Raw genomic sequence first — 23,662 nt, forward strand, 5'->3', positions numbered from 1 at the left:
CGACTTGTAACTGAACCTGTATGTCTGTATTACAATAGCCAAATAACATGTATTTTGTTTTACTTAAGTTTAATGATAATTTGTTTCTGTCAAACCATATTTTCAATTTTCCCATTTCTATACTGATCCCCCCCTTAACAAAAAATGCTTGTGTCATCTGCAAATAATACTAATTTTAATATTTTGGAAACATTGACAATATCATTTATATAAATTAGAAACAGTTGTGGACCCAATACTGACCCCTGTGGGATGCCACAAGCATTGTCCAAGCATGATGATGTATGCTTCACAAACTGTTTTCTGTTACTTAAGTAGCTTCTCACCCAGTGCAACACCAACCCCCTAATCCCATACTGTTCAAGTTTATTGATTAATATGTCATGATTGATTGTATCAAAAGCCTTTTTAAGGTCTATAAATATTCCAACTGAATGTAATTTGTGGTCTATGGCGTTTGTAATCTCCTCAACTGATTCTATTAATGCAAGTGATGTTGAACTATGTGCTCTGAATCCATATTGACTATCAGTAAGTAATTTATGTTTATTTATGAATTTGTCTAATCTATTATTGAATAACTTTTCTAATAATTTGGAAAATTGTGGAAGCAAAGAAACAGGTCTATAATTTGTGAAGTGGTGTCTATCCCCAGTCTTATACAGCGGCACAACCTTAGCTATTTTCATTTGATTGGGAAATTTACCGGTTTGAAATGATAAGTTACAGATGTATGTTAATGGTTCTACAATCCATTCAATGACCTGTTTTACCACCACCATATCAATTTCATTTAAATCGGTAGATGTTTTATATTTACAATTATTCACAATGTCTATAATTTCTTTTCCATCCACTGCTGTGAGGAACATTGAACAGGGATTTCTTTCTATGAGATTATTATCCCAATCCTCAGGTTGGGAATCGGGAATTTTTTCTGCCAAGCTTGGTCCAATATTTACAAAAAAATTATTAAAACCGTTGACTACCTCATCCTTATTTTCCTTCTTGACATTATTATCAATGAAATACTGAGGGTAACTCTGTTTTTTATTACCATTTTTGATAATGCTATTTAATATATCCCATATTCCTTTAATATTGTTTTTGTTATTATATAATATGTTACTATAATATTCCTTCCTACATACCCGTATAATATTAGTTAATCTATTTTGTATTTCTTATATCTATTTTCTGCCTCTTTAGTCTTTAGTTTTATGAATTCTCTATACAGTGTATTTTTCTTATTACATGCATTTCGTAACCCTTTCGTCATCCATGGTCGAGCTTGGATTTTTTGTTTTCTGTAGTCTTGTTTAATTGGACAATTTTTATCATATAATGATGTAAATATTTGTAAAAAACTTTCATATGCACTATCAACATCACTTTCACTGTATACCTTTTCCCAGTTTTGCTCCTGTAAATCCTTCTTTAGTGTGTTCATGTTTTCCTCTGTCCGCACTCGCCTGTATTTTATTTTCTCCTCTGGCTGATTCCGCCGATGGTTTCTATTATAAACGATGAAAACTGGTAGATGATCACTAATGTCATTGATTAATAATACACTCACAGTGTTATTCTCAATATCATTGCTGAATATATTATCAATTAAGGTAGCACTATGGGATGTAGTTCTGCTTGGCCTGGTGATTTTTGGATATAAACTCATACTGTACATTATACTGATAAATTCATCTGTTATTTTATGCTTATTTGGATTGAGCAGATCAATATTTAAGTCACCACAAATTAACACAGTTTTTTGATTAGTTTTTGAGAACATTTTTCCCATACAGTCAGTGAATGTTTCAATACTAGATCCTGGTGCTCTATATATACAGCTGACTAATACATTTTTGCTTTTTTCTTCACATATTTCAATAGTTCTACATTCTAATAAGTTATCAATCACCGTTGTCATATTGTCTACTATTTTATAATCCATGTTCGTATCCACATACACAGCCACTCCTCCTCCACTCTTATTCTTTCTGTTTACACAATTAAATTCATATCCATCCAGTTCAAAATCCATTCCTTTATCTTCATTGATCCATGTTTCTGATATAGCAATTATGTTAAATATTTTTTTAAACTGACTTAAATATTCTTTAATGTTGTTAAAGTTTGCATATAGACTTCTGCTGTTGAAATGGATTATTGATCATTTGTTATCCGTTTTAATGATCCGATTAAACTGTTCATCTGTATAATAGCAACAACTGTCATTGATATTTGAGAAGAAATTATTGTCCGGGTCTATATCGTGCTCCAAGTCCAGTACATTGTGGTCTGTGTATTTAAATGTTCTCAGTTCTACTTTTCCATGATCAGCAATCCTTTGAGTTATATCCTTCTTGTCTCCAGATGTAGATGATGTAGTAGATGAATAGGTTCCTCTGGTCTGTGTCATGGTGTTGTGATGTGTTTGTGTCCTCATACCTTATTGGTCGTATTTGTCCAGTTCCTCGATGTTCCTGATTACCATAACCTTCGCTTGTTCTGGTGTTCCATTCAATTTGATAAATGTTTTGCAGTTGGATGTCCATGTCTGTTGAATTTTTCCCTGCTTTTTTAAGAAACGAGCTTTCCTGGCAATGTCTGCATTTCTTTTGGTCAGATGTTCATTGATGAATACGTTTGTTCCTTTAAGTTTCCGTCCCTGTTTTAACAATGCCATTTTATGTTTTCTGTTGACAAACCTCATTATAACTGCTCGCTTGTCTCCATCCTCTCTCCTGGGCAGGGGGTGGCACGCTTCAATGTTATTACAGTCCATTTGAATAGCTTTAGATTGCAGGAAGTCAGCCACCTGTTGTTCCACTGAGCTGGCCTCCTGCTCACTGGCCTCCCCTCCGCTGTCTTCTGACACCGCCCGTGTGTAGGATCGAGGTTTAATATGAATTCCTGTAATAATAACGTCATTCATCCTTGTGTACTGTTCCAACTCCGCAACACGGTTCTCCAGGTACACCAGACGCTGGTCTTTCTCGGCATTCTGGATCCGGAGAGCCTTCACTTCTTCCACCAGCTCCATAATGGATTTCTGCTGCATTTTAACCACAGAGATTTCCTCAGACAAAAAGTCCAGGGACTTCTTGATATCATCTCCCTCCTCCGCCGTCAGTGCCTTCTTCGGACCCATGGTCAGATAACTCCGCACTGGCGCCTCGGGCCTCGGTAAAGCCGCGCCAGTGGAACTGCGCTGACGCCTCGGGCTTCAGGTGGAGCCGCGCCGGTGGATGTGCGCTGACGCCTCGGGCCTCAGTAAAGCCGCGCCGGTGGAAAACAATCCTGCTGTGGATCAGCGAACTTCACACTCCGGTAGCCTCTCTGATCACACACATGCAATGAAAATTTAACCTCATCCTCATTACAGTTAGACACAATCCAACCACTAGGAGCAGTGGACAGCCACAGTCCATTGCCCGGGGACCAACTCAAGATGCAGAGACACTGCCTTGGCCAGGGGCAGAGAAAGGAGCAGACCCTAAATAAGCATGTATTTGATTGTGGGAGGAAACCAGAGTGCCCAGAGAAAACCCACACAGACACAGGGGAATATGCAAACTCCACACAGAAAGGCCCAGATGGGAAGTGATCCCAGGACCTTCCTGCTGTGAGGCATCAGTGCTAACCACTAAGCCAACATGCCACCGCGCTAAGCCTGTTTATTGTTTCATCACAAGGTGCAGTGTCTTTTGGGATGAAACAACAAAATCTGTAAACTGGTTGACCTCTATATCTCATTTCCTTGATTAAAAATGCGGGTGTTTATTTTTTTCAAACCGTGCTCAGGCCCGGCGCCTAAACGAGGCAGGCCTTTGTTCAAGGCCGGTGATAATTAACAAAATACTGCTTGCTGCCTGCACTGTAATATAGTATTAAGTATTAAGCTGCACACATATCCCTGGGTGTAAACAAACAGTCACCTTGGTTCAATGATTACTTGCGTGACCTCAAGCATAAGGCTAGAGGTCTAGAACAGAAATGACGTAGTTCAAAATTAGAAGTATTGCACCTCGTGTGGTGTGATGCTAACTTAGACTATAAGCATGCACTGCTGATGACAAAGTGTGCCTATTACTCTGATTTGATCAACAAAACCAACATAACTGAAAGTTCTTAGTTATCTTTCATTGCTGTGCTGATGATTCTCAGTTACACATGCCCTTGCATCAGCAAAAAGCTGGATGTCTAGCAATTTCCTACATTTAAACTCTGACAAGACTAAAATGATGGTTCTTGGTCCAGTGAGACATCAGCATCAATTTGACCAGCTAACGCTTAACCCAGGCTCGTGTGTCATACATCACACTGACAACGTGAGGAACCTTGGGGTAATTTTTGATCTTACGTTGTCCTTTGAGCTCCACATTAGAAATATTATGAGGACGGCTTTCTTCCACCTGCGAAATATAGTGAAGATTCATCCCATCCTGTCTATGGCTGATGCTGAGACCCTGATTCATAGGGATGTGAATCGTACAACAACTCATGATTCAATTTGATTCCGATTCTTAGGGTGATGATTCGATTCAGAATCGATTTTCCATTCAAAGAGCTCTGAGAAATACGAGGTCTGTTAGAAAAGTAACGGACCTTTTAATTTTATGCAAAAAATATATGGATTTGATTCATATGTTTTTACGTCAGCCAAGCTTGAACCTTCGTGCTCATGCATGAGTTTTTTCACGCCTGTCGGTTGCATCATTCGCCTGTGAGCAGGCTTTGTGTGAGCAGTGGTCCATCCCTCTCGTCGGATTTTTATTGCGAATAAATGTCTGAACGATTTGGAGCTTTGCTGCATCAATTTTTTCCAGAAACTGTGAGAGACCTCCAGGTGGACACCATTGGGAAAATTCTGTTGGCTTTCAGGGACGCTTTTATGGGGATTACACAGATTAAGGAGTGCTCCAGCCGGTTTAAAGACCGCCCACAGCTACTGAGAGCGCGCCGCGCTCCGAGCGCCGATCGACAGGCTGAATCAACCAGATAATTTCCAACGTGAAGGCTTTGTTGATCCAGGATGTCGTCTGACTTACACAAAAATGGCAGGAGACATGGACATCAGTACTTTTTCGGCACATTCCAGTTACAGGAGTTTTTTCATGGAAAGAAAAGCGGACGGATGCACCACCATGCCGTTCATGGCGCGGCACAAAACCACCTCCGTGTTGGTCTCACAGGACGGCTTTGAGATGGCTTTCAGACAGCTGGCGGTGGGTTTTCAGTCGTGTGACTAACCGAGAAATTGTGGATGAGCTGGACATGCCAGAACATGTCCTGTGTGGCTTCATCACGGCGTTGCTTTGCGCCATGCGGCACCGCCGCGACGCAAGGAATTCCTCCGCTCCTCTTTCCATGACAAAAACTCCTGTAACAGTGGAATGTGCCGTTCATATCCAAACTGGACGCTGTGTTTTATCCGGGACGTCCTCTGACTAGCACAGGAATTGCGGAAGACGTGGACATCAGCACTTTTTCTGCACATTGAGACAGACATGCGGAAGAATTTCGCGCATCGCGGTGGAGCCGCATGGTGCAAAGCAACGCCGTGATGAAGCCTCACAGGACATGTTCTGGCATATCCAGCTCATCCACAATTTCTCGGTTAGTCACACGACTGAAAACTCATCGACAACCATCTGAAAGCCATCTCAAAGCCGTCCTGTGAGACCAACACGGAGGTGGTTTTGTGCCGCGCCATGAACGGCACGGTGGCGCATCTGTCTGCTTTTCTTTCCATGAAAAAAACTCCTGTAACAGTGGAATGTGCCGAAAAAGTACTGATGTCCACGTCTCCTGCCATTTTTGTGTAAGTCAGACGACGTCCTGGATCAACAAAGCTTCATGTTGAAAATGATCTGCTTGTTTCAGCAGGGTTTGAGCCTGTCGATCGGCGCTCGGAGCGCGGCACGCTCTCAGCAGCTGTGGGCGGTCTTTAAACCGGCTGGAGCACTCCCTAATCTGTGTAATCCCCATAAAATCGTCCCTGAAAGCCAACAGAATTTTCCAAATGGTGTCCACCTGGAGGTCTCTCACAGTTTCTGGAAAAAATTGATGCAGCAAAGCTCCAAATCGTTCAGACATTTATTCGCAATAAAAATCCGACGAGAGGGGTGGACCACTGCTGACACAAAGCCTGCTCACCGGCGAATGACGCAACCGACAGGCATGAAAAAACTCACGCATGCGCACAAAGGTTCAAGCTTGGCTGATGCAATCACACGTGATTCAAATCCATATGGTTTTTGAAAAAAAATAAAAAGGTCCGATACTATTCTAACAGACCTCGTAGTTATATTACTTAAAAATGTTTATGTTTAAGAAAATGCAGCTTTACAAGGTTAATCAATGTAAATTTACTTATCTGCTTTGCTTGTTCAGAGTTGGCTGGCAGTTTAGCAAAGCGCCGGTGAGTAGTCTGCAGATACCGCTGCTCCCCTCTTTTAGTAGCATGTGGGCTTGCGGATTTGAAGTGTTTCCGAAGTACTTGACTTTCATTTTGCAGATTTTGCACACTGCATAAGTCATGTCAAGCTCCTTCTTACGCAGCAAATAATAAAATCCAAAATGTGCCCAAACATTTGCCTTCAGCAAAGACGGTGCTGGGTGAATTAGCTCTTCGCCCGCCATGCTAAGCTGCAGCTCACGAATGTTTGAGGCATGCTAGACCCTCACCTAGCGGGGACGCTGTAGTACGGAAGCTGTTGCCTGACAAACAGTACACGCAGCTAGTAAGCAAGAAAATGTTTTTAAAAAATGCTTTTTAAAAATCGATTCTTGGACATTTTGGATCGATTCAGAATCGTAATAAATAAGAATCGTGATTCGGACGTGAATCAATTCTTTCTTGCACTCCTACTGATTCATGCCTTTGTTTCTTCTAGACTGGATTACTGCAATGTTGTATTTTCTGGTTTACCACAGTCCAGCATTAGGGGTCTCAATTGGTTAAAAATGCAGCTGCCAGATTTTTGACAGGAAGCAGGTTTGACCACAATGCACCCATTTTGATGTCTCTTCACTGGCTTCCTCTCGCTGTGAGATCAGATTTTAAGGTTCTGTTACTAACTTATAAAATTATTCACAGACTAGCACCCACCTACTTAGCTGACCTGCTTAAACCCTACATACCGGCCCGGGCTCTGCATTCTCAGGGTGCAGGACTACTTTTTGTCCCTAGGGTGAATAAAGTCTGCGGGTCACAGAGCTTTCTCTTGACGTGCCCCTGTTCTGTGGAATGATCTCCCTGCATCAAGAAAACAGTTAGATTCTGTAGAGATTTTCAAGTCCAGACTTAAGGCGCACTTATTTTCCCTTTTGTATGGCTAGCATACTGGCATAGTATGGTACTATGCTTTCTACCCTTTTAAATTCATTTTATTAGGAAACAGAGGGGCCGCAGCCTCAACTTTATCTAAAGTCTGGGTCTTTTAGTGAAGCTTAGGGTTAGTGGCCGGCAATCACCTTAGTATTTCTTCTATTTTTCTTGTTGCTTAATGCTGACAAATTATCCTGTATTTGTTGTCTTTCTGCCACCTGATTCTGTTTTTTCTCTCCATTTGAGGAGTGGCTCCATCCAAAGATTGGAGCGGGTGTCCTCTTCTGCAGGCCTCCCGTCTTGTGCTCCAGCATAGTCTCCCAAAATTTCCTGTATAATCAATTGTGTCGGTAGCGTGGCCCAAGCAGAGGGTCACCCCTTTGAGTGTGGTCTGCTTGAGGTTTCTGCTCCAAATCATCAGGGGGAGTTTTTCCTTACCACCGTCGCCTGTGTGCTTGCTCTAGGGGTTGGTAAGGTTAGACCTTACTTGTGTGAAGCGCCTTGAGGCAACTTTGTTGTGATTTGGCGCAATATAAATGAAATCAATTTTTTTCCCATTTTAAATCTGCATGTACAGGAGCCCATGACTTGTAGGGAAACTGCAGAGGAGAGGAGCGAAACACACACAACTCGTGCACATGCACCGAGAGAGAGGAAGGGAGCAAAACAGTTTGTGCACATGGTCAAGGGGAGATGGGGAGATAGGGAGGAGGGGAGGGAAAGCGAGAGGTCCTGGATAAACGCTGGAACTTGCTGTTTCAGTACCCATCACTTCCACATTTTAGATGATTGCAGAGGGGTTTTCCCCCTAAATTCAGCTTGCTCTTCTGTGGCATTCTTCCTCTCAATGTGCAGCCATACTACTCCCTCTTTGCAATGTGTTGATGCACACCCCTGAAATTGCCGTGTTTATGTAATCAACGTAATCTATTAAGTAGATTTGTCACCCCAGGCCTAGATTTGGTACCGCATAAATAAACTGAATTGAACTGAGAGTGAAGCAGAGAGGACACGACTGTAACCAAAAGCTGATTAAGAGTGAATCGAGTTTGTACTTACAGCCAGAACCGGCTTTACTCACCATCCATTTGATGTCCCTGAGTGAAAACTGCATGTGCCGTCTCATAGTGGTTCAGATGGAACTCTGCTATTCTGAGGTAGAGGAGAGAAATAATACACCATTTGGACTTAACAGTTTAGATCGGAGGAAATTTCACCTGACATGAAACATTTTGGTCATGCTCCTAAATGCTCAGCTATTAAGTATTAGTCCAGTAAATAACAGACTGAATATCAACCAATGACATTCTTAATTTTTCCTACCAATTTGTATCACATTTCATCTGCTCTTGATTACAGGAGGTACACAGTACATAGATTATTCTACGGAAAATGTCAAAGTGGTGATGGGGCTCGCATGACAGAGGTCAGCACGAGTCGCTGTGTATATGGACGTCAATAGCCCTCATTCTTCCGACAGCCAAAGGATACTCTGACCCCTCAGACCAGAGCATGGGATTTTAGCCGACCGGACAGTGTCGACCTTCCATGTCAGAGATTGTGAGTTTGCATCTCAAGGGGAGCGAGTGGGAGCAGTCAAAACACAACGCAAATTGAGAGAGAGTACAGCCGCTACACTTGCAATTACTATAGACAGATTTTATTTATTCCTGCTGGACCTGAGTGCAGCTTTTCATACAACTGATCATCAAATACACCGGGTAAAATAAGTATTCAACATGACACCATTTTTCTCAAAGGTGCTATTGACATCACATTTTCACCAGATGTCAGTAACAACCCCAGTAATTCACATATACAAAGAAATCAAACCATAGGTATTAATAAATTAAGTGATGTGTAATAAAATGGAATGACACATGGACAAAGTATTGAACATGCTTACTGAATTTATTTAACACTTTATATAAAAGCCTTTGTTAGTCATGATAGCTTCAAGACAACCCATGTATGGAAAAACTAGTCGCACCCCATTCTTGGACACAGTCAGTTTTCAAATCTTGAAGGTTCCATGGACCTCTTCTATGAACTATCTTTAGTTCTTTCCATAGATTTTCTATTGGATTCAAGTCAGTTGACTGGCTGGGCCATTCTAGCAGCTTTATTTTCATTCTCTGAAAGTAAATGAAAGTTTCCTTGGCTGGGTGTTTAGGATCATTGTCTTGCTGACATGCCCAAATTTGTTTCATTTTCATTATTCTGGTGGATGGCAACCAATTTTTTTTTAAATGAAGAATGTCTCAACATATTTTTCATTCATCTTTCCTTCAATTATATGAATTTTGCCAGAGCTGTATGCTAAAAAACAGCCCCACACCACGATGTTCCCACCTCCAAGCTTCACTGTTGTTTTGGGGTGATGTGCAGTGCTATTTGACCTCCAAACATGGTGCATATTGTGGCACCAAAAGAGTTCAATTTTAGTCTCATCTGACCAGACTATATTGTCCCAGTATTTCACAGGCTTGTCTAAGTGTGTTGAGCAAACTTTAAACATGCTTCAACATGAATTTGCTTCAGCAATGGAGTCTTACATGGTGAGTGTGCATACAGGCCATGGTGGTTGAGTGCATTACCCGGTTACGCCAATCAGAGGTCACTAAAATTAACATTGAATCGATGTGTAACTTTGCAAAAACAATGTCGGACTCTGTAGTTTTCTCTGGGCCCCTCCCAATCGGACCGGGAGTGACATATTTAGCCGCATGTTCTCCTTGAATTGCTGGCTGTCTGAGTGGTGTCCAAAAAATGAGGTGGGCTTCATAGATAATTGGCAAAGCTTCTGGGGAAAACCTGGTCTTGTTAGGAGAGACGGCATCCATCCCACTTTGGATGGAGCAGCTCTCATTTCTAGAAATCTGGCCAAATTTCTTAAATCTTCCAAACCGTGACTATCCAGGGTTGGGACCAGGAAGCAGAGTTGTAGTCTTACACACCTCTCTGCAGCTTCTCTCCCCCTGCCATCCCCTCATTACCCCATCCCCGTACAGACGGTGCCTGCTCCCAGACCACCAATAACCAGCAAAAATCTATTTAAGCATAAAAATTCAAAAAGAAAAAATAATATAGCACCTTCAACTGCACCACAGACTAAAACAGTTAAATGTGGTCTATTAAACATTAGGTCTCTCTCTTCTAAGTCACTGTTAGTAAATGATATAATAATTGATCAACATATTGATTTATTCTGCCTTACAGAAACCTGGTTACAGCAGGATGAATATGTTAGTTTAAATGAGTCAACACCCCCGAGTCACACTAACTGCCAGAACGCTCGTAGCACGGGCCGAGGCAGAAGATTAGCAGCAATCTTCCATTCCAGCTTATTAATTAATCAAAAACCCAGACAGAGCTTTAATTCATTTGAAAGCTTGACTCTTAGTCTTGTCCATCCAAATTGGAAGTCCCAAAAACCAGTTTTATTTGTTGTTATCTATCATCCACCTGGTCGTTACTGTGAGTTTCTCTGTGAATTTTCAGAACTTTTGTCTGACTTAGTGTTTAGCTCAGATAAGATAATTATAGTGGCCGATTTTAACATCCACACAGATGCTGAGAATGACAGCCTCAACACTGCATTTAATCTATTATTAGACTCAATTGGCTTTGCTCAAAATGTAAATGAGTCCACCCACCACTTTAATCATATCTTAGATCTTGTTCTGACTTATGGTATGGAAATTGAAGACTTAACAGTATTCCCTGAAAACTCCCTTCTGTCTGATCATTTCTTAATAACATTTACATTTACTCTGATGGACTACCCAGCAGTGGGGAATAAGTTTCATTACACTAGAAGTCTTTCAGACAGCGCTGTAACTAGGTTTAAGGATATGTTTCCTTCTTTATGTTCCCTAATGCCATATACCAACACAGTGCAGAGTAGCTACCTAAACTCTGTAAGTGAGATAGAGTATCTCGTCAGTAGTTTTACATCCTCATTGAAGACAACTTTGGATGCTGTAGCTCCTCTGAAAAAGAGAGCTTTAAATCAGGAGTGCCTGACTCCGTGGTATAACTCACAAACTCGCAGCTTAAAGCAGATAACCCGTAAGTTGGAGAGGAAATGGCGTCTCACTAATTTAGAAGATCTTCACTTAGCCTGGAAAAAGAGTCTGTTGCTCTATAACAAAGCCCTCCGTAAAGCTAGGACATCTTACTACTCATCACTAATTGAAGAAAATAAGAACAACCCCAGGTTTCTTTTCAGCACTGTAGCCAGGCTGACAAACAGTCAGAGCTCTATTGAGCCGAGTATTCCTTTAACTTTAACTAGTAATGACTTCATGACTTTCTTTGCTAATAAAATTTTAACTATTAGAGAAAAAATTACTCATAACCATCCCAAAGACGTATCGTTATCTTTGGCTGCTTTCAGTGATGCCGGTATTTGGTTAGACTCTTTCTCTCAGATTGTTCTGTCTGAGTTATTTTCATTAGTTACTTCATCCAAGCCATCAACATGTCTATTGGACCCCATACCTACCAGGCTGCTCAAGGAAGCCCTACCATTATTTAATGCTTCGATCTTAAATATGATCAATCTATCTTTATTAGTTGGCTATGTACCACAGGCTTTTAAAGTGGCAGTAATTAAACCATTACTTAAAAAGCCATCACTTGACCCAGCTATCTTAGCTAATTATAGGCCAATCTCCAACCTTCCTTTTCTCTCAATAATTCTTGAAAGGGTAGTTGTAAAACAGCTAACTGATCATCTGCAGAGGAATGGTCTATTTGAAGAGTTTCAGTCAGGTTTTAGAATTCATCATAGTACAGAAACAGAATTTAAAATTCTTCTTCTTACTTATAAGGTTTTGAATAATCAGGTCCCTTCTTATCTTAGGGACCTCATAGTACCATATTACCCCAATAGAGTGCTTCGCTCTCAGACTGCAGGCTTACTTGTAGTTCCTAGGGTTTCTAAGAGTAGAATGGGAGTTTTAATGGGAGTTAAAAGGGAGTTTTTCCTTCCCACTGTCGCCAAGTGCTTGCTCACAGGGGGTCGTTTTGACCTTTGGGGTTTTTATGTAATTATTGTATGGCCTTGCCTTACAATATAAAGCGCCTTGGGGCAACTGTTTGTTGTGATTTGGCGCTATATAAATAAAATTGAACTGAATTGAATTACTTATTGTTTTCTTTGTAACAACTGTACTCGTACATGCTAATCCCAGATCTTTCTGAAGCTCTCCATAAGTGGTCCTTGGCTCATGAATAACTCTTCTGATCATTCTTTTCCCTCCTATGTAAGAAATCTTATAAGAAGCACCTGGTCAGAGCCAGTTTATGACCCCAACAGTGCTCACTGGAACATTCAGAAGTGTAGAAATCTTTCTATATCTAATGCCATCAGTATGTTTTGCAACAATAAGGTAGCAAAAATCTTGAGACGAGCTCTTTGCTTTCACCCATCATGAGATGTTTCTTGTGTGACACCTAGGCCATTAGTTGGGATTGAATCAGAGCTGATATTAATTTGCACTGACAAGGGGCAGGATTGCTTTTTAATTACTGATAGATTTCAGCTGGTATCTTGTCATTCCATGCTTTTGTTGCACTTTCCTTTCTTCAGGTATTCGATACGTATTCTGTGTCAAAAAATATTACACATATAATTTATGGACGCCTACAATGCATCTGGATAGTATTCACAGCGCTTCATTTTCTTCCAGATTTTTTTTTAAAAATCAAATAAATTTTATTTATATAGCGCCAAATCACAACAAACAGTTGCCCCAAGGCGCTTTATATTGTAAGGCAAAAGCCATACAATAATTACGGAAAAACCCCAATGGTCAAATGACCCCCTATGAGCAAGCACTTGGTGACAGTCGGAAGGAAAAACTCCCTTTTAACAGGAAGAAACCTCCAGCAGAACCAGGCTCAGGGAGGGGCAGTCTTCTGCTGGGACTGGTTGGGGCTGAGGGGAGAGAATCAGGAAAAAGACATGCTGTGGAAGACAGCAGAGATCAATCACCAATGATTAAAAGCAGAGTGGTACATACAGAGCAAAAAGAGGTGAATAAAAAGAAACACTGGGTGCATCATGGGAAACCCCCCAGCAGTCTAAGTCTATAGCAGCATAACTAAGGGATGGTTCAGGGTCACCTGATCCAGCCCTAACTATAAGCTTTTTCAAAAAGGAAAGTTTTAAGCTTAATCTTAAAAGTAGAGAGGGTGTCTGTCTCCCTAATCCGAATTGGGAGCTGGTTCCACAGGAGAGGAGCCTGAAAGCTGAAGGCTCTGCCTCCCATTCTACTCTTACAAACCCTAGGAACTACAAGTAAGCCTGTAGTCTGAGAGCAAAGCGCTCCATTGGGGTGATATGGTACTAAGAGGTCCCTAAGATAAGATGGGACCTGATTATTCAAAACCTTATAAGTAAGAAGAAGAATTTTAAATTCTATTCTGGAATTAACAGGGAGCCAATGAAGAGAGGCCAATATGGGTGAAATATGCTCTCTCCTTCTAGTCCCTGTCAGCACTCTAGTTGCAGCATTTTGAATTAACTGAAGGCTTTTCAGGGAACTTTTAGGACAACCTGATAATAATGAATTACAATAGTCCAGCCTAGAGGAAATCTTCTTCTTTGTATTTCGGCTGTTCCCGTTAGGGGTCGCCACAGCAGATCAATCGTTTCCATCTCACCCTGTCCTCTGTATCTTCCTCTGTCACACCAACCACCTGCATGTCCTCTCTCAGCACATCCATGAACCTCCTCTTTGGTCTCCCTCTTCTCCTCCTGCCTGGTGGCTCCATCCTCAGCATCCTTCTCCCTATATACCCTGGGTCCCTCCTCTGCACATGTCCAAACCATCTCAATCTCGCCTCTCTGACTTTGTCTCCAAACTGTCCCACCTGAGCTGTCCCTCTGATATGTTCATTCCTAATCTTGTCCATTCTTGTCACTCCCAAAGAGAATCTCAACATCTTCAGCTCTGCCACCTCCAGCTCTGCCTCCTGTCTTTTTGTTAGTGCCACTGTCTCTAAACCATACAACATAGCTGGTCTCACTACTGTTTTGTAAACTTTCCCCTTCACTCTTGCTGATATTCTTCAGTCACAAATCACTCCTGCCACCTTTCTCCACCCACTCCACCCTGCCTGCACTCTCTTCTTCACCTCTCTACCACACTCTCCATTACTTTGAACAGTTGACCCTCAACTCTTCAAAATAGTCCCTCCGCCTTCTCAGCACACACTCCTCACTTGTCAGCACATTACCATGTGCATCTTTTACCACCCTAACCTGCTGCACATCCTTTCCAGCTCTGTCCCTTTGTCTGGCCAATCGGTACAAGTCCTTTTCTCCTTCCTTACTATTCAACTTCTTGTACAGCTCGCAATATGACTTTCCCTTTGCTTTTGCCACTTCTCTTCTCGCCTTACGCCGCATCTCCTTGTACTCCTGTCTACTTTCTTCATCTCTCCGACTATCCCAAAACTTTTTCGCCAACCTCTTTCTCCTTATGCTTTCCTGGACCTCTTCATTCCACCACTAAGTCTCCTTGTCTTCCTTCCACTGTCCAGATGTCATACCCAGTACTGCCCTAGCTGTCTCCCTCACCACATCTGCAGTACTTTTCCAGCTGTCCAAAATCGCTTCCCCTCCAACTAGTGCTTCTCTCACCTGCTCGCTAAATTTCACACAACAGTCTTCCTCCTTCAGCTTCCACCATCTGATCCTTTGTTGAGCTCTCACTCTCTTCTTCTTTACCTCTAAAGTCATCCTACAAACAACCATCCTATGCTGTCTAGTGACACTCTCTCCTGCTACCACCTTACAGTCTGTGATTTCTTTTAGCTTGCACCTCCTATAAAGAATGTAGTCCACCTGTGTGCACCTTCCTCCACTCTTATATGTTACCCTGTGCTCCTCCCTTTTCTTAAAGTAGGTATTCACCACAGCCATTTCCATCCTTTTTGCAAAATCAACTACGATCTGTCCTTCCCCATTCCTATCCTTGATACCATATCTACCCATTACTTCATCACCTCTGTTCCCTTCACCAACATGCCCATTGAAGTCTGCTCCTATCACCACTCTTTCATGCTTGGGTACACTCTCCACCACCTCATCTAACACACTCCAGAAATCTTCTTTCTACTTCATCTCACAGCCTACCTGTGGGGCATATGCACTGATGATATTCATCATCACCCCTTCAATTTCCAACTTCACACTCATCACCCTGTCAGACACTCGCTTAACCTCCAACACACTTTTAACATACTCTTCCTTTAAAATGATCCCAACACCATTTCTCTTCCTGTCCTCACCATGGTACAACAACTTGTACCCACCGCCGATGCTCCTGCTCTTACTTCCCTTCCACTTGGTCTCTTGCACCAGCCTAGAGGAAATAAATGCATGAATTAGCTTTTCAGCATCACTCTGAGACAAGACCTTTCTAATTTTAGAGATATTGCGCAAATGCAAAAAAGCAGTCCTACATATTTACTTAATATGTGCATTGAAGGACATATCCTGATCAACAATGACTCCAAAATTTCTCACAGTATTACTGGAGGTCAGGGTAATGCCATCCAGAGTAAGGATCTGGTTAGACACCATGTTTCTAAGATTTGTGGGGCCAAGTACAATAACGTCGGTTTTATCTGAATTTAAAAGCAGGAAATTAGAGGTCATCCATGTCTTTATGTCTGAAAGACATTCCTGCAGTTTAACTAATTGGTGTGTGTCCTCTGGCTTCATGGATAGATAAAGCTGGGTATCATCTGCGTAACAATGAAAATTTAAGCAATGCTTCCTAATAATACTGCCTAAGGGAAGCATGTATAAAGTGAATAAAATTGGTCCTAGCACAGAACCTTGTGGAACTCCATAATTAACCTTAGTCTGTGAAGAAGACTCCCCATTTACATGAACAAATTGTAATCTATTAAATAAATATGATTCAAACCACTGCAGCGCAGTGCCTTTAATACCTATGACATGCTCTAATTTCTGTAATAAAATTTTATGGTCAACAGTATCAAAAGCAGCACTGAGGTCTAACAGGACAAGCACAGAGATGAGTCCACTGTCTGAGGCCATAAGAAGATCATTTGTAACCTTCACTAATGCTGTTTCTGTACTATGATGAATTCTGAAACCTGACTGAAACTCTTCAAATAGACCATTCCTCTGCAGATGATCAGTTAGCTGTTTTACAACTACCCTTTCAAGAATTTTGAGAGAAAAGGAAGGTTGGAGATTGGCCTATAATTAGCTAAGATAGCTGGGTCAAGTGATGGTTTTTTAAGTAATGGTTTAATTACTGCCACCTTAAAAGCCTGTGGTACATTGCCAACTAATAAAGATAGATTGATCATATTTAAGATCGAAGCATTAAATAATGGTAGGGCTTCCTTGAGCAGCCTGGTAGGAATGGGGTCTAATAAACATGTTGATGGTTTGGATGAAGTAACTAATGAAAATAACTCAGGCAGAACAATCGGAGAGAAAGAGTCTAGCCAAATACCAGCATTACTGAAGGCAGCCGAACATAAAGATATATCTTTGGGACGGTTATGAATAATTTTTTCTCTAATAGTTAAAATTTTATTTGCAAAGAAAGTCATGAAGTCATTACTAGTTAAAGTTAAAGGAATACTCGGCTCAATAGAGCTCTGACTCTGTCAGCCTGTCTACAGTGCTGAAAAGAAACCTGGGGTTGTTCTTATTTTCTTCAATTAGTGATAAATAGTAAGATGTCCTAGCTTTACGGAGGGCTTTTTTATAGAGCAACAGACTGTTTCCAGGCTCAATGAAGATCTTCTAAATTAGTGAGACGCCATTTCCTCTTCAGCTTATGGGTTATCTGCTTTAAGCTGCGAGTTTGTGGGTTATACCATGGAGTCAAGCATTTCTGATTTAAGGCTCTCTTTTTCAGAGGAGCTACAGCATCCAAAGTTGTGCTCAATGAGGATGTAAAGCTATTGACGAGATAATCTATCTCACTCACAGAGTTTAGGTAGCTACTCTGCACTGTGTTGGTATATGGCATTGGAGAACATAAAGAAGGAATCATATCCTTAAACCTAGCTACAGCGCTTTCAAAAAGACTTCTACTGTAATGAAACTTATTCCCCACTGCTGAGTAGGCCATTAAAGTAACTGTAAATGTTATTAAGAAATGATCAGACAACAGGGGGTTTTCGGGGAATACTGTTAAGTCTTCAATTTCTATGCCATATGTCAGAACAAGATCTAAAGTGCGGTTAAAATGGTGGGTGGGCTCATTTACATTTTGAGTGAAGCCAACTGAATCTAACAGATTAAATGCAGTGTTGAGGCTGTCATTCTCAGCATCTATGTGGATGTTAAAATCACCCACTATAATTATCTTATCTGAGCTACCACTAAGTCAGACAAAAGGTCTGAAAATTCACAGAGAAACTCACAGTAACGACCAGGTGGACGATAGATAATCACAAATAAAACTGGTTTTTGAGACTTCTAATTTGGATGGACAAGACTAAGAGTCAAACTTTCAAATGAATTAAAGCTCTGTCTGGGTCTTTGATTAATTAATAAGCTGGAGTGGAAGATTGCTGCTAATCCTCCTCCTCGACCCGTGCTTCGAGCATTCTGACAATTAGTGTGACTCGGGGGTGTTGACTCATTTAAACTAACATAATCATCCTGCTGTAACCAGGTTTCTGTAAGGCAGAATAAATCAATATGTTGATCAATTATTATATCATTTACTAACAGAGACTTAGAAGAGAGACCTAATGTTTAATAGATCACATTTAACTGTTTTAGTCTGTGGTGCAGTTGAAGGTGCTATATTATTTTTTCTTTTTGAATTTTTATGCTTAAATAGATTTTTACTGGTTATTGGTGGTCTAGGAGCAGGCACTGTCTCTACGGGGATGGGGTATTGGGGGGATGGCAGGGGAGAGAAGCTGCAGAGAGGTGTGTAAGACTACAACTCTGCTTCCTGGTCCCAACCCTGGATAGTCATGATTTAGAGGGTTTAATAAAATTGGCCAGATTTCTAGAGATGAGAGCTGCTCCATCGAAAGTGGGATGGATGCCGTCTCTCCTAACAAGACCAGGTTTTCCCCAGAAGCTTTGCCAATTATCTATGAAGCCCATCTAATTTTTTTGGACACCACTCAGACAGCCAGCAATTCAAGGAGAACATGCGGCTAAACATGTCACTCCCGGTCCGATTGGGGAGGGGCCCAGAGAAAGCTACAGAGTCCGACATTGTTTTTGCAAAGTTACACACTGATTCAATATTAATTTTAGTGACCTCCGATTGGCATAACCGGGTGTCATTACTGCCGACATGAATTACAATCTTACCAAATTTACACTTAGCCTTAGCCAGCAGTTTCAAATTTCCTTCAATGTCGCCTTCTCTGGCCCCCGGAAGACATTTGACTATGGTTGCTGGTGTCGCTAACTTCACATTTCTCAAAACAGAGTCGCCAATAACCAGAGTTTGATCCTCGGCGGGTGGGTCGCCGAGTGGGGAAAAACGGTTAGAGATGTGAATGGGTTGGTGGTGTACAGGGGGCTTCTGTTTAGAACTATGCTTCTTCCTCACAGTCACCCAGCCGGCCTGCTTTCCCGGCTGCTCGGGATCTGCTGGGGGACAACTAACGGCGGCTAAGCTACCTTGGTCCGCACCAACTACAGGGGCCTGGCTAGCTGTAGATTTTCCAAGGTGCGGAGCCGAGCTACACTTATTACAAGTACCTGCTAAAGGAGGCCGAGGAATAATGAAACATTTCACACCCAGTGCAGAAAAGTGGGGGAGAGACAGGAGAAGCAGGGCTGTACAGTGCGAGCGTTTTGCTCGCATATTGCGCCTAAAATTTGATTGTGCGAGGAAAGAAAATAATAAAACGGGCGCACGTGTGCGAGAATGTATTTAAACCCTTTCATTCGCATTTTGCTCCTAAAATAAATACAGTGGTCCCTCGCTATAACGCGGTTCACCTTTCGCGGCCTCGCTGTTTCGCGGATTTTTTTTAGTCCAATTTTGCATGTTTTTTGTTTTTTTTACAGTGCATTGTGTTCTGCGGCCTCATCAAGAAGCCGGTCGCGACATCACGAAGGGAGAGCACGCGCATTGTGTTCTGCGTGTCTGTTTATAAGAATCTTCTCGCCCAGAAGAAAAAAAGAGCGCCAACAACTACCCATAACTGTGTTCTACACTCGGAAAAAGACACCTGCACGAGGTGTGAATCAGTGGAAAAAGACGTGACAGCGCAGCGACGCCAGGACGAAGAGGCGCGATCAGAGGAACTATGAAATACTGGTCAGTCACTATTAATAATTTCTTATGTGTCCAACCTCGTACGTTGATCGTTAAAATTAAATTCGTTAGTTCTAAAAACCATCATAATTATTTATAGGAAAACGTTCTATTTTTATTTCTCAAACAAATGTTTGGGCATGAAAACAGGTTGGTCTTATTTTATATTATTATTATTTTATTTTATAGATCTTGGTCAATGAAAACTTCAGGGACAAGACCTACAGTGGTCTGTGGGAGACCATGCTGACCAAAGAGCCATACAGGGAGGACTACAAGGTAAGCAAACACTGCTTGTTAGTAAGGTGCAGTGCCCTCCTTATATTGGTGATTATAGTTTTAATAAAAACGGCCTATCTTGGTCCCGTAGAACATACTGGAGTTGGTGCAGCTGATGCTGGTGCTGCCCATTTCTGCTGCCCAGTGTGAGAGAGGTTTCTCTGGTCAGAATCGGATTAAGAGCACCAAAAGAAGCAGCCTAGCGGTCTCCACCACTGAAGACCTCATGAGGATCACCCTGGAGGGGCCAGCTTTAGAGGACTTTGATCCACATCCTGCTGTGGACCGTTGGTTGAATGTAGCTAAGCGTAGCAGGCGACCTGAGTATAAAAAGTGGGACCGGGATGTTATGTGTGTGTGAGGGTTTAAAATAATACAAGAAATACACAGCAATAAGTAATGGAATGGACAAAAGCAATGATGTAAATAACGATAGAAAAGGAAGTAAAAAACAATGAAATAAATACAACAATAGAATCATATAAAATGTGCATGTGTGTGTGGAAAAGGTACTCTCTGTACAGTATGTGTCTTTGCGTTAATAAAATTGTATCAAGAAATTTCACGGTGCTCCTAAATTTTTTCATTTAGGAGCACCTGTGGTCGTAGTGAAAAAGCTAAGCGTACAGCCCTGAGAAGCCACCATGCTAAACCGGCTAAGAGCTAATAGCTGCGCTAAGCTAGCGGATTCCTAAAAACACACAAAGTGAATAATGTGTGAATAATTTAGAGGTGACTCAGCAGAGAGAGTGCTTTAATTAAGGCACGTGAAGATTACACTGTGAAATAAATCGTTATCTAATTATCTAGATCAATCTAACTATGCAGATTAAGCAAAATGAGCATGTGAGCATGTTTTGTGAGCATGTGCTCACAAAACCTTAAAAATTAGCACATTACGTTAAAACTAAAACATATCTGATATTTTCACTTTATAAAACTTCAGACATGACAGTAATTTTAAATAACTTGTCCAAAATTAGTTTTCCGATAATCCGATAATTATCGAAGATAACGTTTTCATTATCGGATTATCTTTTAAGATAACTTTACAGACCATCATCGGACCAATTATCTTCCAATGAATTTTTGTCCGATAACTTTTAAAACGATAAACAAAATAAACAAAGCTGAACAGCGACAAGCATTTTTAAAAATAGTTCAGCACCCACCTGTTAAAAGTTTTGTACCAGACGCACACAAACAGAAGAGAACTGCTTGTATAAAAAGCATCTCAATCCTTTACAGACAAAGGAAAAACAGCCCCAAAAAGAAAAAAAAACACATTTCCTTTAACACCATACTGATATGCTGGCAATATCACCCAAGTCATCCAGAGGCATACATCTTTAACTTATGGTTCAAATTTTAACCAAACTAATTTTGGACAAGTTATTTAAAATTACTGTCATGTCTGAAGTTGTATAAAGTAAAAATATCAGATATATGTTTTAGTTTTAAAGTAATGTGTTAATTTATAAGGTTTTGTGAGCATATGCTCTGCCCCGCAGTTCATTATGGGTAGGATGATGTAATCTCAGTACGTCACGACAGGACAAATGCATTTCAGACACTCTGTTCAGGCTCCAAGGACAACAGCATTAAACTCTAGTGCCTAAAACTCTCTTGTATATATTCTCTGCGTTTATAGACGTTGATTTTTTAATTGCGTTTGTTAAATTCCACGCATTTTAAATGTGAACAGACAGGGATTATCTAGAATTTGTTTTGAAAGCCTCTACTGCCATCTAGCATCTACTGGCCAGTAGTGTTCATGGCAGTGTCTGGGGACCAGTAGATGGCAGTGTTCTATTTATTTTGACCCCAGTTATGTCAGATATAAGACTTGTTCTTCTCTCTGCTCCTTTTCATTCTGGTGATTGTGATGCTTTATTTCTGTTTTTTCTGGGGTTTTTTTCTTTTAAATGAATGAAATAAATATTAAAGAAAGAAAGAAAGAAAGATGATTGTCAAATCAAATTTTTGCTTTGCAAATGGCTTTTTTTTTTTTTTTTACAAATGAAGTTTAAAAACAAAACAACTGCATAATAATAACAACAACAACAACATTATTACAAGACAGCTCTGCAGTGTTTGCACAGGTACAGTGCGAACGGTTGGATGCTGCTTGTAGCTTTCAGCAGCAGGATAACCTCACGACGGCCGACCACAATAATATATCAAACAGGTTTGATTCTCATTCGACCATACGATCAGCGATCAGGATGTTGACCGCAGCTTGATACTCCATGAACACTACACGATGCAGGACGCACGATTAACCTGAAACTTGGTCCAAAAAATTCCTGCATGAAAAATCATCTCGCACAGTGTAAAGTATGTTTTACATCAAATGAATGTTGTAAAGAGAGAATGCAAAAAAATGAAAAAAAAGAATGCAAAAAAAAAAAAAAAAAAAACATGCAAAAAAATTTGCGATGACACTTCCAGAGCTCCGTAAAAATGCCTGTTTTTACAAATAAAAAAATGGAATATTTTACAAAAGCACATTTAAACACCAACACACAAGACTTCACATTAACGTGTTGGTTTACATAATGAATGACTGAACCAATCAGTGTTTAGCAGGCACCTTTACCCAGAATCCTTTGCGATCTGTCTCTTTGTTACAAAACCCCAGAATTAGTGCATTATTCAACATTAAAAGACATATGTTATATTTTAACTTTGTACAAATGACAGAATTGACATTAATGGAGTTATTCTATCAGTATTAATGTTATTTATAAATCAAAACCATAAGTCAATATGACTTTATTTTTCAAGACCTCCGCATGACCGGACCTTTATAATTGGTACAAGGCTGGCTTTACGGCTGCTCTCAAGAGTGTCTCTGTGCTGGGAGGGCTGTAATAAACAAGAGCTTCCAGCAGGGGCCGAATGTTTAAAGAAAAAAGCGTGGTCTCATTGTTTGGGTCTCGGGGTGCCTGTCTGTGCTCGGAGCGCTGTAGAGCTTCCAGCAGGGGCGGACTGTTGAAAGAAAAAGTATGGTCTTATTGTTTGGGTCTGTTGTTGTTTTTAATATTATTAGAAGCTATTAAATTTGTTTTACTAGTAGTTGTAAATGTGCCAGAGATATTAGAATTTATCTGTTACCGGTTATCTGTAACTTCCGATAAATTTTTGGGTGGTTTATTGTTTTATCTTTATCGAAGATAACTTTTCAGTTATCTGATTATCTGTCATCTAAGTTAATTTTTTGGTTATCTGTGCCCACCACTGGCGACCGGTCTCGACTGCAGGCAGGCCAGTCTAGTATCTGCACTCTTTTACTACGAAGCCACGCTGTTGTAACATGTGCAGAATATGGCTCATCATTGTCTTGCTGAAATAAGCAGGGACGTCCCTGAAAAAGACGTTGCTTGGATGGCAGCATGTGTTGCTCCTAAACCTGGTTGATATATGATCTCTACTTACTTTGTTACAGTGTCTTTTTGTAACATTCCAATCACCACATTTCAGTGATGATCCTGGGGCTGTAGAGGTGTTTTTCTGATTGACTGGTATAGAACAAATGAAACCCAATTGAATAAATCAGTGAGCATTTTCTCTCACTTAATTTCATATACACTGTGTCACTGGAGTGAGCAAGCTCGCAGCACTGCGGCTGCATTCAACACGGAGTACAGGGTATATTATAAAAGTATATAAACACACTGCTTCACATCAAATACACAAGTCTTTTATTCATATACATCATCATGGATTATCAGTCTTGTTGTCTGAT

General features: G+C 40.8%; 1 protein-coding gene across 3 annotated transcripts in view; it reads right to left on the reverse strand.

Moving 5' to 3' along the window:
- sugt1 (SGT1 homolog, MIS12 kinetochore complex assembly cochaperone) overlaps window positions 1-23,662 on the reverse strand; it is a 104,079-nt gene that overhangs the window by 71,202 nt on the left and 9,215 nt on the right. For all 3 annotated transcript variants that reach the window (XM_034183817.1, XM_034183815.1, XM_034183816.1), the window contains exon 5: window positions 8,415-8,485. In XM_034183817.1, the coding sequence (XP_034039708.1) occupies window positions 8,415-8,485 (71 nt within the window). The remainder of the gene's footprint in view (window positions 1-8,414; window positions 8,486-23,662) is intronic.

This window comes from Thalassophryne amazonica, chromosome 12, assembly GCF_902500255.1.
Source record: "Thalassophryne amazonica chromosome 12, fThaAma1.1, whole genome shotgun sequence".
NCBI lineage: Eukaryota > Metazoa > Chordata > Actinopteri > Batrachoidiformes > Batrachoididae > Thalassophryne > Thalassophryne amazonica.